The sequence below is a fragment of the Harmonia axyridis genome, chromosome 3 (assembly GCF_914767665.1).
Source record: "Harmonia axyridis chromosome 3, icHarAxyr1.1, whole genome shotgun sequence".
In the NCBI taxonomy this organism is placed as follows: Eukaryota; Metazoa; Arthropoda; class Insecta; order Coleoptera; family Coccinellidae; genus Harmonia; species Harmonia axyridis.
Genome location: NC_059503.1, coordinates 28683852 through 28699752, shown reverse-complemented (window position 1 = coordinate 28699752; position 15901 = coordinate 28683852). Strand labels below are relative to the sequence as shown.

Here is a 15901-nt window from a genome sequence, read left to right as displayed (position 1 = left end):
TGTACACTTTAGTGGTAAAATTTTTTACCGCAAATCTCTACGATGAGTGGATCCTGAGATATAGCCGCTTACCTCGCTTATTTGCCCACCCTGTACAATAGATTCGTCCTGGTTCTTTGAAATTGTGGGACTGGAGGAGATTAGATTGAGAAGAAAATAACAAGAGTTGAAGGTAAAATGATGTTATGCCATCAAAAGCAATCTTTAGACCCTGAAATTTCAATGAGATGAATTTTTCTTCTTGAATTTTTTATGACTCTGATAACACTATCAGCATGAAATTTTGCAAGAGGCTTGAAATTGCTTCTCTTCATATAAAAGCACAAGTTCAACAAATTGGATATCATTTAAATAATAGGTTGTTCTAAATTATTCTTGTATTTTCTATATATGGTTCTCGTTAGGCGATCAACTTGAAATTCTGCACAACGTTTCAAATCGTCATTCTAAATACAAATTGCATATTTTCATTTCGATCTAATCTCCAGTTTTAAAATTAACAAAAAAAAACATAATTTCGAACGGACTTATTCATGAAATCCCTTGTCTCTGAAATGAGAGATTCTAGATCCTTCTGTTAAAAAGTTATCGAGTAAAAGATCAATCAGAATAAAATTTAGGGACGTATTCGTGAATATAAGTCTTAGAACCTTATCGTCTGAGAGAAATTATAGAGCGATCGGTCAAAAATAACCTAACACCATTGATTTTGGAATGAATCAATCACACAAAAAGGATTGCTAAGAGGAGATCTACATCTCTATAGATAACCAAGGCAGATACACCCTATATAGGGTGAGTCTTTGACTTGTACATATATTTTAATAGTAGATTACTGAGGTCAAAAGAAACACTTTTTCCTGTATCATTTTTTCCTATTCGGCTCAATTGAAAAAGATAAATGCTGTTGAAAATTCATAAAAAAATAATTTTCAGTTATAACTCTCAAATGGTTCTATCAAAAGAAATGATTTTTGAAAATATTTGATTTTTGGAATATAGTTTTTTACTGATATGATGAATCTTCTCCAAAACAAAATTGCATCCAAATCTTCCAGTCTCTTCATTATGACCATTACATTCCATAAAAATACCAGAAATTCAAAGAATCCAACTCAAAAGTAATTTGAACTCTCATTCTTATACATATGTGAAATACAAAAAATTGGGTACTTTGACTCAATGCAACTCTGCTCAAAAAAACCTATAGAAATTTTCTTCGTTGTCACAAATCAAATTTAAGAATTAAAGCACTAGAAACTTAGTTTGAAAATGAAGTTATTTGACTAAGCTCCTACAACTCCTACAATTTGGTCACCAATTACTGAGCACAGCTCTGATAATATGAAAAAATACTTAATTAAAGTTAGCATTCTGTTTTGAAGAATTCAGATCACTCTCAAAACTTATGTTTTGAGAAAAAAAAAGTTTTCACAAAATAGTCTCGTTATAAAATGACACCAATCAATATCTGAAAATCCCACCACTAAAAACTGCTGCTACCGAACATTACTGCATTCTCCTACAGGTCATTCAAGCTCACATTTAAACTTACCACTACATATTGAAATACAATTTGTATTTGATTGAATACTTCTTCTATTCAATTGCTATTTCACATTTTCACCCTAGAAATTATGATTGACATACTTTCAAGAGGGCCATAATTGTTCCAATGTGAAAACAAATTTAGCGAGTTGAAAGAAGCAGAATATTCAATTGTGAATATTTAGATTGAATACTTATAGTTTATTTTCAATGCCAAAATCAAGATGAATCAAGTAGTATAGTTGATTATAACAAAAAAAATGTAATTGAGAAGTATCTATAAAATAAACTCATCAATGCCCAGAAGTTATTACAGTCTTTGCTGCATAAAAAATTCTTAATCACAGTACAGAGATTATAAATGGATTAATTTCGGATATAACTACAGTTCAGGTGTAGGTACAAATTAAAGAACCTATTTAAACACAAGTGATCCAACTTATCCATCTTCGTTTGAAATCCTAACATTCTTTCCATTCATACCCACAGTTTCATACTGATGGATCTAGAAATATTGAACTGAGTGATGCGAATAAATATTTTTATATGATTTAATAAAGGATATGCTTTCAGTCTGAATGAACTGAACATTACACAGTAATTTGTTTTGTATCCACACAATTCTTTTGGAAGTAGTACTCAATTATCTTGAATTTCTTGAAAATATGAATGGATTATTAATATTTTGTTGGGTTTCTTTAAATCTTTGATGATGTTTATTGAGTGAACAAGCTCATGTATAACATAATCTTGAAACTTAACAGTGTAAATACCTATTAGGTCTGAACACAGATTATTCAAAGGTACATATCTCAGAGGAAAGAAAAGATAGAGGTGCTTTATAGCATTTGTTGACATCGCTATAACATTTTTGTTTACAAACACTTATAATGTACTGCGTTGCCATTCTGAGGAAGAAGTAATCTTTTCTCCGTTCTGTGGCATAGATGTTTTGCGAATATTCTGAGGATTTAGCAACACGGTTCTTTTGTTGTTATTGCACGTGTCAACTAGAGGTGCGTTAAGGGTTAATTGTTCATTTTAATTTCACGTTTGTAATCGAAGTTATTTCATACAAGTTTGTGAATTTTAAGTTACATATTGTTAATTTTAATCATTGTAAATACTCGAAAAACATGTCTAGTGTGTAAAACATCGGAAATGAAAACCTAATCTATCATAGGTTAGTTCACGTATTGAGTCCATAGGCGTAGAATATATCTCGTCTATGGCGTAGTATTTGTGAGATATCGAAAACTTAATTCAATGCTAACATTTGTAGGTTTCCTTCAAATAGAGAATTTAGCAAAATATTGTGCCACGTATTAATATTGCAAATGAACAATTTGCTGAAATATGTATATGTTTGTTCCAAACATTTCAGCCCCGAAAACTTAATAAGAAGCAGTAAGGGAACCATTGACTACGCCACTGAAATGTTTACCGCCCCTCTAGTTGTCAATTTTGCAGGTTTGTTGTTGTCCTATCTCCCTTTATCATCATGCTGTTGCAATTGATTACAATACAACGCTATTTACTTCTAAAGGCACCTCTATCTTTTCTTTCCTCTGAGGTACATATAGTAAGCATGTTATTCTGAAGTGGATTTTCCATATGGTTGGAAAGAGTTTAGTGTGCAGGTTTCCATAGCTGGCATAGCGCATTATAAAAATTTAAAATGGCTACATCTTTTCATCTAGGCCGAATCGGAAAAAATGGTAAAGGAAAAAGGGGTCCTTTTGACATCAAAAATCGACTGTTAAAATAGATTTACAAGTCAAAGACTCAGCCTGTATTACCAATTAACTCTAAGAGACACTCACCTGAACCTATATAATTAACCACCTTGTCATGGTTGTACGCATCGGCGTTGGCGTTCGTTGGCGGCCTGAAGAACCGATCGAAGAATTCGCAGGCGTTAATAATGGCATGAGGCGTCGTCACGTCAGGGTTCACCAGATCTGGATTCACCGCGAAGCCGAACTCAATGCCGGGCACGTCCTTGACCGCCTCGGCACCGCTCAAGATAACTACAGGCGGCCTGTCTTCTTCGCCACTACTCGCACCGCCAATATCATTAGCGTTCACCTCATTATCACAGTTGGCCTGGATCGTCGTCGGCTCCGCACCACGCGCGCGCCTTTGGACGGGTCCGCGACCTGCGTTAGTCACAGTCTGATTGGGGAGGATAGGAGGAGTAGTTAGGGAAGGGGACGGCCTAGAGCCGCAGCTGTCTTTCCTTCGATCAACGTTGCCAGCGTTCTGAGATTTATCGAACCTCTTCTGCCTTGGTTTAGCTTTGGCCGCTTCCGCTCCTTCCGCCCACTTGTTGGCCTTCTCCCTAGGGATGTTTACCACTTCCTGGCGGTTGTCAACAATTGGCGGTGGCGGCGGTGCTATGTGGTGATTGACAACTATAACGCCTGATGGAGGGGGCGGTTGCGCGAGGAAGGCGTGATCAACGTAAGTTACGGCCGCGCCCTCATACGCCTGGGCAGGATACGCGAGAGGGTGGTGCGTTGGGTGATGGTGATGATGGTGGTGGTGATGTGTCATTACGGGTGGCTGGTATGCTTGAGGAGCATGGTGAGGGTACATTTCCGGAGGCGGCATCATTATAGGTATATGAGGAGGTGGTTGATTAATAGGTCTTTGGGGTGGTGGAGCCATGTGTAAATGTTGGGGTGGAACTACGTGACGTTGCAAATGAAGGGGCATGTGAGCACCAGGCTGACTCATGTAGTTCAACTTTTCAATTGTTTGCACGTCCGGTATCTCCATCCTGGGCATCATCTGGTTGTTCATCTGCACAGTTTCTATCTCATTGGCTTGTATTATCTGAAAAAAGGTAATAGCCATCATTTTCTTGATTGAGATTTTTTATATTTTAACATTTATGAAAATAGAGCGGTATATAGGGGGAGTCGTGAGGAACGGATCAATCTGTGATCATAACACTATTCAGAGGAATGAATTGACTTTCATCCACTCTGAAATTAGTCACTAAAGTATTTACAAATTTCATAAATGAACGAATCACACTATCAGTCGAACAACAAGAGTTCAGATCTCAGACGCCAGCATTCCTTTGCTTTATAGAACTAGAAAGTGTTCGACCATATAAGATTGGAAGATGTGGTGCACCTCCTACATGATAGACAAATACTGAGTGATATCCTAAAACTATTGAGGATTGTTACCGAAATAACCAAATACCAGCAAAAGTGGACAACGAACACAGCGCCAAAAACCATAGAGGTATACATCAAGGTCACTCATTGAATCCACTTCTTTTCAACATTATTATTAATGAAATCAAAAGGAAAGTACTCAAGAACAGAGGCTATTGAATGGGAAGTAGAGAGCTAAAAATGTTGGGCTATGATGCAGTCTTGGTTGAGGAAAATGAGGATAATGTACAAAGGCTCCTCTATACACTCAACAAGGTTGCAAAAAACGTCTAAGACAAAGTGCATGACTGAACCTCTAATATGTTAATTGGCAGTTGATAACAAGTAGCAAGAACAGCCAGACAACAATTTTCAACAACAAATATCTGAGTGAAGAAGCAAAAATACGTATTTACAAGACCTATACTGACATGCAGTAGAGACAAGACCTGAAACATCAAGAACACAACAAATGAAGAAGGGACAGAAATAAGAATAGTTCAAAGAATAGCCAGAAGGCCATTACGGGACAGGGAAAGAAGCAAAGACATTAATCAGGCTTGCCAGATCCAGAATGTCAACGAGTGGGAAAAGGCACTATTTGGAAGACAGAAGAAGAATACTATTCAAAAACAAATAAAAATTGAATGAGTACTCATTATGAGTTCATTATAACTATTTACAAACGTGGAACACATTCTTAAAGTTTGGTCCATTCCTCATCACTCACCCTGTCTCAGGAACATTTTGTAATATGCTTTCGTTATCAACTAACTGTGCAATGGTTATATTCTCTTGAACCAAAAAAATATTAATGAATGGATTGTGCTAAAATTATAGGCGAAAGTCACTTACCGAGAGATCAGTCTTTATGTCGCGCTGCTTTTGCTGTGGTTGCGTCTCAGGTACAGTGGTAGGATTATTAGTCTGCGACGAGGCGACGGCAGTCTGTGGTTTGGCGTTATTCTTATTAACATTGTTGCATTGAAAATACCTCGGCTTTTCAGTGTTTGACTGCTGCTGCAATCTCATCTGTCCTTTAGGGGGCGATGACGTGTTCATACTCTTATCAACCTTGTTCAAGGTTACAGGAGAGTAAGAACAGGTCGTAGCAGCAGCCTTACTAATCGCCGGAAAGCTTTTGATATTGTGAACATCTGGGGGCTGCTCCTTAGGTGGTGTTGTCTGCGTCTGCGCGTTAGCCATCACCACCATTGGAGAAGCTGGTTCAGCCTCCGCTGCATTGGGAGAGCCATGGTCGCTCATGGAATCGTTTCCAACCTTGGCGTCGGAGAACTGCTTCTTTTGCTGAGCCTCTGGCTGCTTCTTATCAGCGTTCCTCGCGATGTCCGCGTACGAAATCGGCGTCTCCTTCGATGCGGCACGTCTATGATGTTGCTGGCTGCTACCACCTGCAGGCAGGGAGTGCACCGAATCGACGTCAGAGCTGTCGTTCGACTTCTCACTCTGCGGCACAGAGCACACGGACTTCCTGCGCGGTACCGGGGAGGATGCACGTCGCTCACTGGTCGTCCCGTTCAATTTAGACAGGTTCGAACCGGTCGCGACTGCGTTGGACGGCTTTTGTCGACTGCCGCTCAGCGAAATCACCCCCTTTTTCGTTTTTTTCTTCTTCCTTACCACGTGAAAGTCGGAAGACGACTCGATGATTACCTGCAAAATTAAAATACTGTAAAACTTCTTCAATTCGCACCCGTATAACATAACACCGCTTTTGAAAGTTACAAGTTCAGACTCGATATAGAAACATGTTAAAGCCAAGCGTTCGCTTAGTGTATTATTCGTTTTTCCTATGTGCAGTGTGCATTGTACACAACATTGCTTAGCGTATTTTGTGGTTTTTTCTCGTATTCAGAACAATACTCACCAAATTATTATTGTTTGAAAATGCTGAAAAAAGCGTACAATTTGCAACAAAAAAGCCACAGCAGTGACTAATGTTGGAAAACATGAAATTATGAAGCTGAAGAAAAATATTTAGAAAAAAAACTCTTCAATCAAATGTATTCCCAGCTATTAAAAAAGCTTTAAATATTTTGTTTGTTTAGGAGAGAGCTAGAGCGAGCTCAATTTCATATTATGGGAAAAAGCCAAATTTTTTGATCAAGATTTGAATCGACATTGTAAAGCAAGTAGCGGATGGTTACAAAAATTCAAATATATAGTATCAAGGAGTGAAATTCTCTCAAGGAATACTAATGCAATTTAAAGGCTTCTTCCCAAAATCAGAGAATTGGATCTTCAATTTTTAGATCTGGAAAAAGATTCAATCAACTACACAATTATATGTATCTACACACTACCTGGAGAGCATAAGAAATTTCTTGCCAAACTGGAGGAGGTGCTAGAGGTCATTGGGAGGACCAACCAACCAAACGGTAGTTATTTGTGGAGATTTCAACATAGACATATTAAAGGAAGAGGTCAACAGAGTTAAAGACTTTTGTGACCTCACGGGTTCTTTTGGCCTCTATCCCACAATACACGAACCGAATAGAACAGCAACAAGTCAAAGTTGCATTGACAACATTCTAACCACCTGTCTAAACTACTCGGCAGAAACATTATCTACTAAATTGTCAGATCACGATAAAGTTCAGTTGATAACCTTTATCCAGGATGGATCAACACTTCCTAAATACATAAGGAGGAGAATAACGTCAGAGCAAAATATGTACAACCTAATAGAAAACTTGAGACAAGTTGATTGGAGTAGAGTATACAACCTTCCTTCGAAAGCAGTGAATAAACAATGGAACCCTTTCATGAGTCTTTTCTCAGCAGAGCTAGATCGTTCATGCCCAATTAAAAATATTCCCTTGAAGAAAAACAAAAAAAGATTGTAACAAAAAACCAAGACCTGCAGGAATGTAAAAACAGACTGGATAGACTTTTTACATGTAACTAGAAATCCTATTTTCAACGAGACATACAATGCGCGAAAAAAGATTACGATAAAAAGCTAAAGGAAGAGAAGGCCAAAGCGTACAAAGAGCAAATTCTTACATCTGACAACAAAAGCAAAAGTTTATGGACCACAGTCAGAAGCATTAAGGGTCAGTACAAAACAAACAATATACAGGTCCCTGGGGATGCTACCAGAGTAGCGAATGATTTCAACGACTACTTCCTAACATCTGACACAAACATACCAAGAAACTCCAAGAAATGTGAACTGAAACACAACAACATTCCCTCAAATTCTGAAACACTAACGTTCATAGAAATCACAAAAGAAGAAATAACTAGGATAGTATATATGCTGAAGAACAAAAAAGTTGTGGAGAGGATGGCATCTCCACTTCTATCGTAAAGAGATGTATACATGTGATAGTTGAGCCCATTACACATATTGAAAATAATTCCTTGAAGCATGATATCTTTCCAGACCAACTAAAAAGGGCAATTGTCATACCAGTCCACAAAAAGGGAAACCCTGAATTAATAGAGAACTACAGACCTATAAGTCTCCTACCAGCCTTCTCTAAAATTTTTGGAGCTGGTATCAAGCCATCAACTGATAACCTTTATCACAGAACATAACATCCTATCACCGAGCCAACATGGCTATATCAAGGGGAAATCCACTCAAACTGCCATCTATAACTTCATTAAGAACATTTTAACAGCCTTAGAGGATTCTGAAATAGTAATCACTCTTTTTCTAGATCTATCAAAAGCATTTGATAGTCTAGCACATGACTACATCCTCACAAAACTCAAGCAATACGGTATCAGAGGGACAGCATTGAGATGGTTTGAATCTTATCTACAATCACGCTCTCAAAAGGTGCTAATTAGTTGAGATGAAACACAGTCTCAATCCAACTCGAAAATAATAGAACTGGGAGTTCAGCAAGGAGGCATACTTGGGCCGATCATCTTCATAAACGACATCAATGATGAAGCCAGTGATGCAAATATATCAATTTTGAACTATGCAGATGATACTAGTGTCTCTTTGAAGGCCAAAACATTTCCTGAGGCAGCAGCCCTTTCGAACACTACCCTCTGCAAACTGAGAGAGTCGTTCCAGATTAACGGGCTATGCATGAATACTGAGAAAACAAATGCTATATTATTCAAAACACCCAACCCTAGACTCAATACACCACAACAGCTGAATATAGCGAACTACAACCTGCCACTAATGAAAACCACAAGGTTTTTAGGACTACTCATAAACGAAAATCTAAACTGGAGTGAACATATCACAGAACTAGGAAAAAAATTGGTTACCATCTGCTGCTCATTAGGAGTGCTTAAAAAATACCTAGATTGCCACTCGATGAAAGTGATATACCTGGCAGTATTTGAAGCAAAACTTCGATACAGGATCATGTTTTATGGCACCTCTTCAGGCTGTGTTACAGAAAAGGGCCATACGCAACATCTGTGGGATGAGAGGTAGAGATTCATGCAGGGGGAAGTTCCGTGAACTAGGACTTCTTCAAAAATAGAGAACTATTCGAAGGAAAATCAAACAGTGGCCATCACACCAGAACAACTCTTTTGAAATTTCCAATCCACAGGCTATCCCTAACAAAACGAGGCCCCGAATACGCCAGTGTAAAATACTACAACAAGACTCCTCCACACTTCAGAGCTGAAAGAAACTTGAAAAAATTCAAAAAACTAATCTACAAACTGCTGCTCAAGATAGAGCCATATACTGTAGGAGAATATCTGGAATATAGCATGGCTGATTGCTAAGTTGCTAGACTGACACTATTTTATTTTAAGTCCTATATTTTTTGAAATGTAGTATTTTAGTATCGGAGACTTGGCTCAGTGATCTTACAAACTACGAGGACATCAAAATTAACGGTTATGAGAGTGTATATCAAAGCAAACATGGTAGAGGTGGAGGCGTGGGATTGGTTGTTAAGAATTGCTATAATTTTACGAGAATAGAAAATGAATATACTAAAAACTCCAACTTTGAGCAAGTTTGGATACATATTCGCGTCGATAAGGCAGATTTCATTCTAGGTTGTATATATAAACCTCCACACTACAACCAGTCTGCCTTTTTAAGAGACTTCGATGATATTTTGGCCTCTTTCGCACCTTTATATGACAAAATTTGTTGTGTAGGAGACTTTAATTTAAATTATATGAATTTCTCATCGAAGGATGTCATGGAGTTCAACTGTTTGTTGAATTCCATGGGATTGTCGCAAGTTATCACTTTTCCGACTAGAATAACTTCACAAACTGAAACTTTAATTGATTTAATCATCCTGTCTGACAATATAGAAACTGTCAGATGTGACACTATACCGTCAATGTTTTCAGATCACGAATTTATTTTCTGTGAGTTTCAGTCGCCCGCTGTGAGAAAGGAAGTAGTATACAGGGAATGTAGAAGTTATAATGATATCAACATACATCAGTTCGACCAAGATTTGCGCTCCATTCCATGGCGCAACATTTACGATATTGATAATGCCGATGGTAAGGTTGACTTCATAAATGAGAATATAAACATACTGCTTGACTTACATGCACCGAAAAAAAAGATTAGACTATCAAAACCGAAAAAACAACCTTGGCTTGAAAATGTTAATTATTTAATGAAACTACGCGATAAAGCTTTGAGTAAATATAAAAAGCACCGAACTGAAGAAAATCGAGCCTATTATAAATCGATGAGAAACTTAACTTCATCAACAATTGAACGGGAAAGAAAAGCTTTTCTACGAGAAAAATTATCAGTCAATAATAACTTCTGGCGAGATCTAAGGTACTTTTGCGGTAATTCTAAAGGGGGCCACACACGGTTACCAGGCAGTTTGGGAAACCCTAATGGTGTAAACCAGGCATTTGTTTCGTCAATTCCAGATAGTCTGGTTGATCTGAGCGATACCATAAGATTCTATTCCCAAAATAGAAAAGAATCGCTGAACTCCTTGCTCAGTCTCAGAACAGTCTCGGAAATTGATGTGCTCAAAATCATTTCACAAATAAAATCCAAGGCGTGTGGTGTTGACGGCATCAATATCTATGTGCTGAATTTGTGCACTCCCTTCATCCTCCCATATATCACTCACCTCATAAATTATTGCATTACTAACTCGGTATACCCAACAGAATGGAAAAAAGCCTTAGTAATCCCCAAACCAAAAATAGCTTCTCCTAAAGACTACAGTGACCTGAGGCCTATAAGCATCTTACCTTGTCTGTCGAAAATACTGGAGAAAATAATTTATGAACAACTAATAAAACACATCACAAACAACAGTATTCTTCCTGAAACGCAATCCGGCTTTCGTAAATTTCACAATTGCTCTACTACACTTGCTGATATTACGGACGATATTCTTCGTGCTACTGATAGCAACAAACTCAGTCTACTTGTTTTCCTGGACTATAGCAGAGCCTTCGACACCCTCAATCGTCCACTATTACTAGCAATACTCCACTATATAGGCCTAAACGAAAACGCGGTTTCATTTTTCGACAGTTACTTTGATGGTAGAACTCAGAGAGTTATGATAGACGGGGAATTATCTGAAGAACTGTCAGTGACGAGAGGAGTTGCTCAGGGATCCATACTGGGAGCAATTCTATATGTAGTGTATACTTCTAGGCAGGCTGACTCTTTCAGCAGGTGCAAGGTCCATTTCTATGCCGATGATACACAAGTACTAATATCCTTCGACAAAGATGAAGCAAATGAGGCTTGTATTTTGTTGAACTCTGAGCTTGGAAAACTTGTTGAATATTCCTCACTGCACCACCTCCATCTCAATCACGAGAAGTGTGGTGCCTTACTTTTTGGTCCCAAAAACTACGTGGAACAAGTAAGCACGATTATAGACATAAAAATTAGAGATAAGAGTATAAAAATTGAAAACAGCAAACGTAACTTGGGACTCATATTGGACAGTAAACTCAGATTTGATGATCACATCTCGAGCTGCATACGTCGCGCCTATTTTAAGATGAGAATGCTGTACCGTTATCGTCATGATATACCACAGAAACAAAAAAAGTTACTATGTGACTCTCTTATTTTGTCTACATTTAACTTTGGGGACGTGGTGTATGGAGATTGCTTAACCGAAATTACTAAAAGTAGAATTCAAAAAGTTCAAAACTCTTGTTTACGATTCATATATGGAATCAGAAAATATGAAAGGATCTCATACAAGCTGAGGGAGATAGGGTGGTTGAATATGAATTTCCGGAGAAAGCTACATTCGGCATGTTTCTACCATAATATCGTGATGAATAAACTACCTTGCTACCTTCATCGAAAAATAATCTATAGGACCGATGTTCACAATATTAATGTGAGAAATAAAGGTCTTATCACTCCACCCATTCATAAAACAAGTATTTTTGAGAGAAGCTTTACTTACAATATAGCCAAGATCTACAACTCTCTTCCTTTTAGCCTCAAGCTCCTAAATATAAAAAAATTCAAGGTGAGCGCTTTCCGATACTACCTCAATGAACAGAATAAAGAATGATTCTTTTTTTGCTGTTTCCTAAGTTTCGTGTGTTTTTTTTTCCTTTTTAAAATAGTGAACACAGAACGCCTTTAAGTAAATATGTAATTATGATTTTTCTTTTTTTTTTGGTTGAGTTTGAGCAGGATATGCATGCGTGCATGACTGGACTCCGCCTTTTTTCACAATCAAGCTACAACCTGACTACTATATATCTATGTACTTCTATTTGTGGAAATAAAGTTCATTATTATTATTATTATTATTATTTAAAATAAAGACCATCATTATTATTATCATTAATTTGATCAGATCTATAATATACTAACGAAAGTGACTAACTCTATGCCATGTGTTTAAACTATTGGATCGAATATTCTTATTATATTCCAGTATTATATAAAGGCCAAAGAAAAAGTTAGATAGCAAAACTTATATATAGTGAATGGTTCCATATGGAATTCGTCACCTGAGTAAAAAAAATTAACACAGAACTAATTTTGCCACCAAAAGCTAGCACACCAGGGCATACAGTGAATCTCAAAAGAGACAAAATTCAAATTTGTGTTATATACCTACCACCTAACTGTAGACATTGTAACATAAACACGTAATCCAAGCAGTAAAACTCTTTTACAGAAAATATCTGCTCAAAAAAATTGCATCAATGAGTGACATTCAGCGACTTTTAAAAGCATATAAATTAAAGATGAGGTTTTTCCATTAGATGAGTAAATACGGAACTTATGACAAAATCATGGAGATCATTATTGCAGGAAGCAAAGAAAGATATAGAACAGAAAAAACGAAAAAACCCTAAAATTAATGAAATCAAGTATGCCAACAATTATGTAATGAAGAGATTTCAACTGATTCAACAAGAATTAGAGAAAGGGATTGAAGGAAATATCTATGAAACTGAAATTTTTCCAAATGATCCAAGATATTAATGAGAAAACAAAAAATGATATAGAAACCAATTATAATTCCTCTAATGTTCATGATTTTGTTCAACAAATACATTTAATGAGCATCAGAACAACATTCTACACAAACAAAGATGTTTTTTAAATTAGAAACATTGGTGTAAAAAATGAAGATGAGTCAAAAATTCAGAATTATCAAAGATTATTTCAAAGTTTCTTGTCGAAACAAATAAGAATATATGTATTAACTGACCAATTTCTAAAGTTTGGGTTGTCAACTTTTTTATGCAACTAATGTACTTATTAGGACTGTGCCTATTCAATTCATTCGTAATAAGTATTGGTTTAATTCTAATCTGCTATTCTCATATTCATCAGGATTTATGAAAATATTGAATTCATGAGAATTAGAACAAATCATAGTTAATCTTCCAATATGCAACAAAACGTTTGGAATAGAATGTGGTTCAGTACTACAAACTTCCATACCATACTTAAAAAATACAAAAATATGAAAGTGTAAATCAAACATAAACTTAAAATAATTTTAGTTGCAGTTATTTCAGCTTGGTATGTATTCTGTGAACAAGAATTCGATTAGCCATAAGTACGACTGCCTCGGTAGTGCAGTGGACTGAAGAGTCGACTGTGGTGCCGAAGGTACCGGGTTCGAATTCTGGCTAGATCATGGATGTTGTACATGTCTGGTGATGGTTAATGAATTTGAAATGTCTTATAGGAAATGAAAATGTTCGTTGTGTCGATGGCGAAAGCCAAGTACAAATAGAAAATCCCCATTATTTAAAATGATTAGAATTAGCCCGCCTGAAGGTATTGTTTGTGGATGGGAATAGCCATAAAGATGATATCTCACCTCAACGTTCTCAGTTTTGCGTTCCTTAGGCCTTTCGAGAACCAAAACGTCGGTCTTTGGCTCTGTCGTCACCACCTCAAAAGTCTTCACCTTCTCGGTGGTCTCGGTCTTAGCCTTGGCCGCCGTCTTGTCTGGTTCTTCCTTTCGTTGCTCTGACTTTTGTTCATTGTTGTCCTCGTCGAACTTGAAACCATCCAGCTTTGTCGTCGATATCTCCTCCAGCGAGTTGCTCTTCTTCAGGTCATTCTTGACACTGTTCTCTTTGTTCTTGGAGGACTGCGCGCCTTTCTGCTTCTTACCTCCTTTGCTGCTAACTTCCGATGCGTTCTTATGGATCTGTTTCTGACGGTGGGAATTCGACTTGTTCTGGCTCCCTCCCTGGGGGCCATCGCCTATGAATTCGACTAGTTTGTCAACGTCATTTATGATGTCGCCACGATGACCCACCAGCTGTAAAAAACACAAAAATTGATGTAGTTTATTTACAGAATTTTTTTGTGTGACAAGACAAGCTCTTAGCCAAAAGTATGTTTTTTACGCAAGAAATATAGTATAGTGAGTGAAAGTAAAGAGTGCCCCTTCCCCTGGGTAGGATTTTAAATCTACAGTATTTACAAAAATTAAGAAATAACAGTCGAAAACTTAGTACCAAATTTCAAAACCGTTGTATTATCTGGGGGTGACATTCCAATGACTTTGAAAGGCATAAACCTTAAAGATGATGTTTTTCCATTAGATGGAACAATGCACAAAATAAATATAAAACTTGAAATGAAGTCATGGAGACTATTATTGCACATCCAGGGAGTACTTCAGAAAGCGAAGAAAATTAGAGAAAAAACTCCAAAATTAATAAAAATAAGTAAAACTTGTAATCCAACAATTATGTATGTAGAGATCAACTGATTCAACAAGAATTAGAAGAACAGAATGAAAGAAATATTCTCCGGTCGAAACATTGAACCAAATTTTAAAATCATATATAAAATAGTTCTTTCGATAATGAAAGATAATATCAAGTTATTAGTCTTCATGTATTTTCGTCAGGACAGGATATGAAATTTTCCTTTTTTTAAACCATAAATGCTCACTGTTTATGGCCATCCCCCTGGGTTTCAAATGTATATTGAATTCTCAATGAATAATAATTCTCTAGAAAAGTTAGACACTAAAACCAATTAAAAAATTCACAGGTGGAATTGAGAATTAAATGTTAAGAATAAATATGGTACAATAGAACTTATTTTCTATTAAATATTACTTAGGCCCCTAGGGAGGTTGTCAATTTTATTAACGTCGTTGACGACCTCCCTGGGTTTCTATGAATGAGTAGGGTAGTGAACAAAAGATCTGCATGGTTCCCGGAAGGCTTACCGAAGCAAAACGACCCCAGTTCAAATAATAATAATAATAATAATAATAAATATTACTTACAAATTAATTCAGTATGCGATGAACAGACACAGTTATTCACAAATGGTTTTGAACAATTTCAAGTCGAAGATATAGATTTTACAACTGTGTGAATTAAAGAATAAGAAATCATTGGGAATCAAGATTACAAGTACATTAAGAGAATAGTATGGATTCTGACAAACAGTCTATTTGAATAATTCTAATGAACAAATATGTATACAACAAAATTTTTTTGTATACATGTAAAGAAAACCACATTTTATTAGGGTTTCCTTTAGTTTTCTAGTTACCTGGAATGTCAATAACTGACATTTCAGAATTGTCAAAAAGATAATCTATTTTATTTCATAATTGTGATAGAGGGAGATGTAAAGAAAACCACATTTTATTAGGGTTTCCTTTAGTTTTCTAGTTACCTGGAATGTCAATAACTGACATTTCAGAATTGTCAAAAAGATAATCTATTTTATTTCATAATTGTGATAGAGG

General features: G+C 36.6%; 1 protein-coding gene across 4 annotated transcripts in view; it reads right to left on the bottom strand.

Annotated features, from left to right (window-relative positions):
* Positions 1-15901, bottom strand: part of LOC123676558 (serine/arginine repetitive matrix protein 1-like) — a 47597-nt gene that overhangs the window by 4044 nt on the left and 27652 nt on the right. For all 4 annotated transcript variants that reach the window (XM_045612512.1, XM_045612514.1, XM_045612513.1 and 1 more), the window contains 3 exons: positions 13997-14446; positions 5574-6392; positions 3372-4386 (listed from right to left, as the gene is read on the bottom strand). In XM_045612512.1, the coding sequence (XP_045468468.1) occupies positions 3372-4386; positions 5574-6392; positions 13997-14446 (2284 nt within the window). The remainder of the gene's footprint in view (positions 1-3371; positions 4387-5573; positions 6393-13996; positions 14447-15901) is intronic.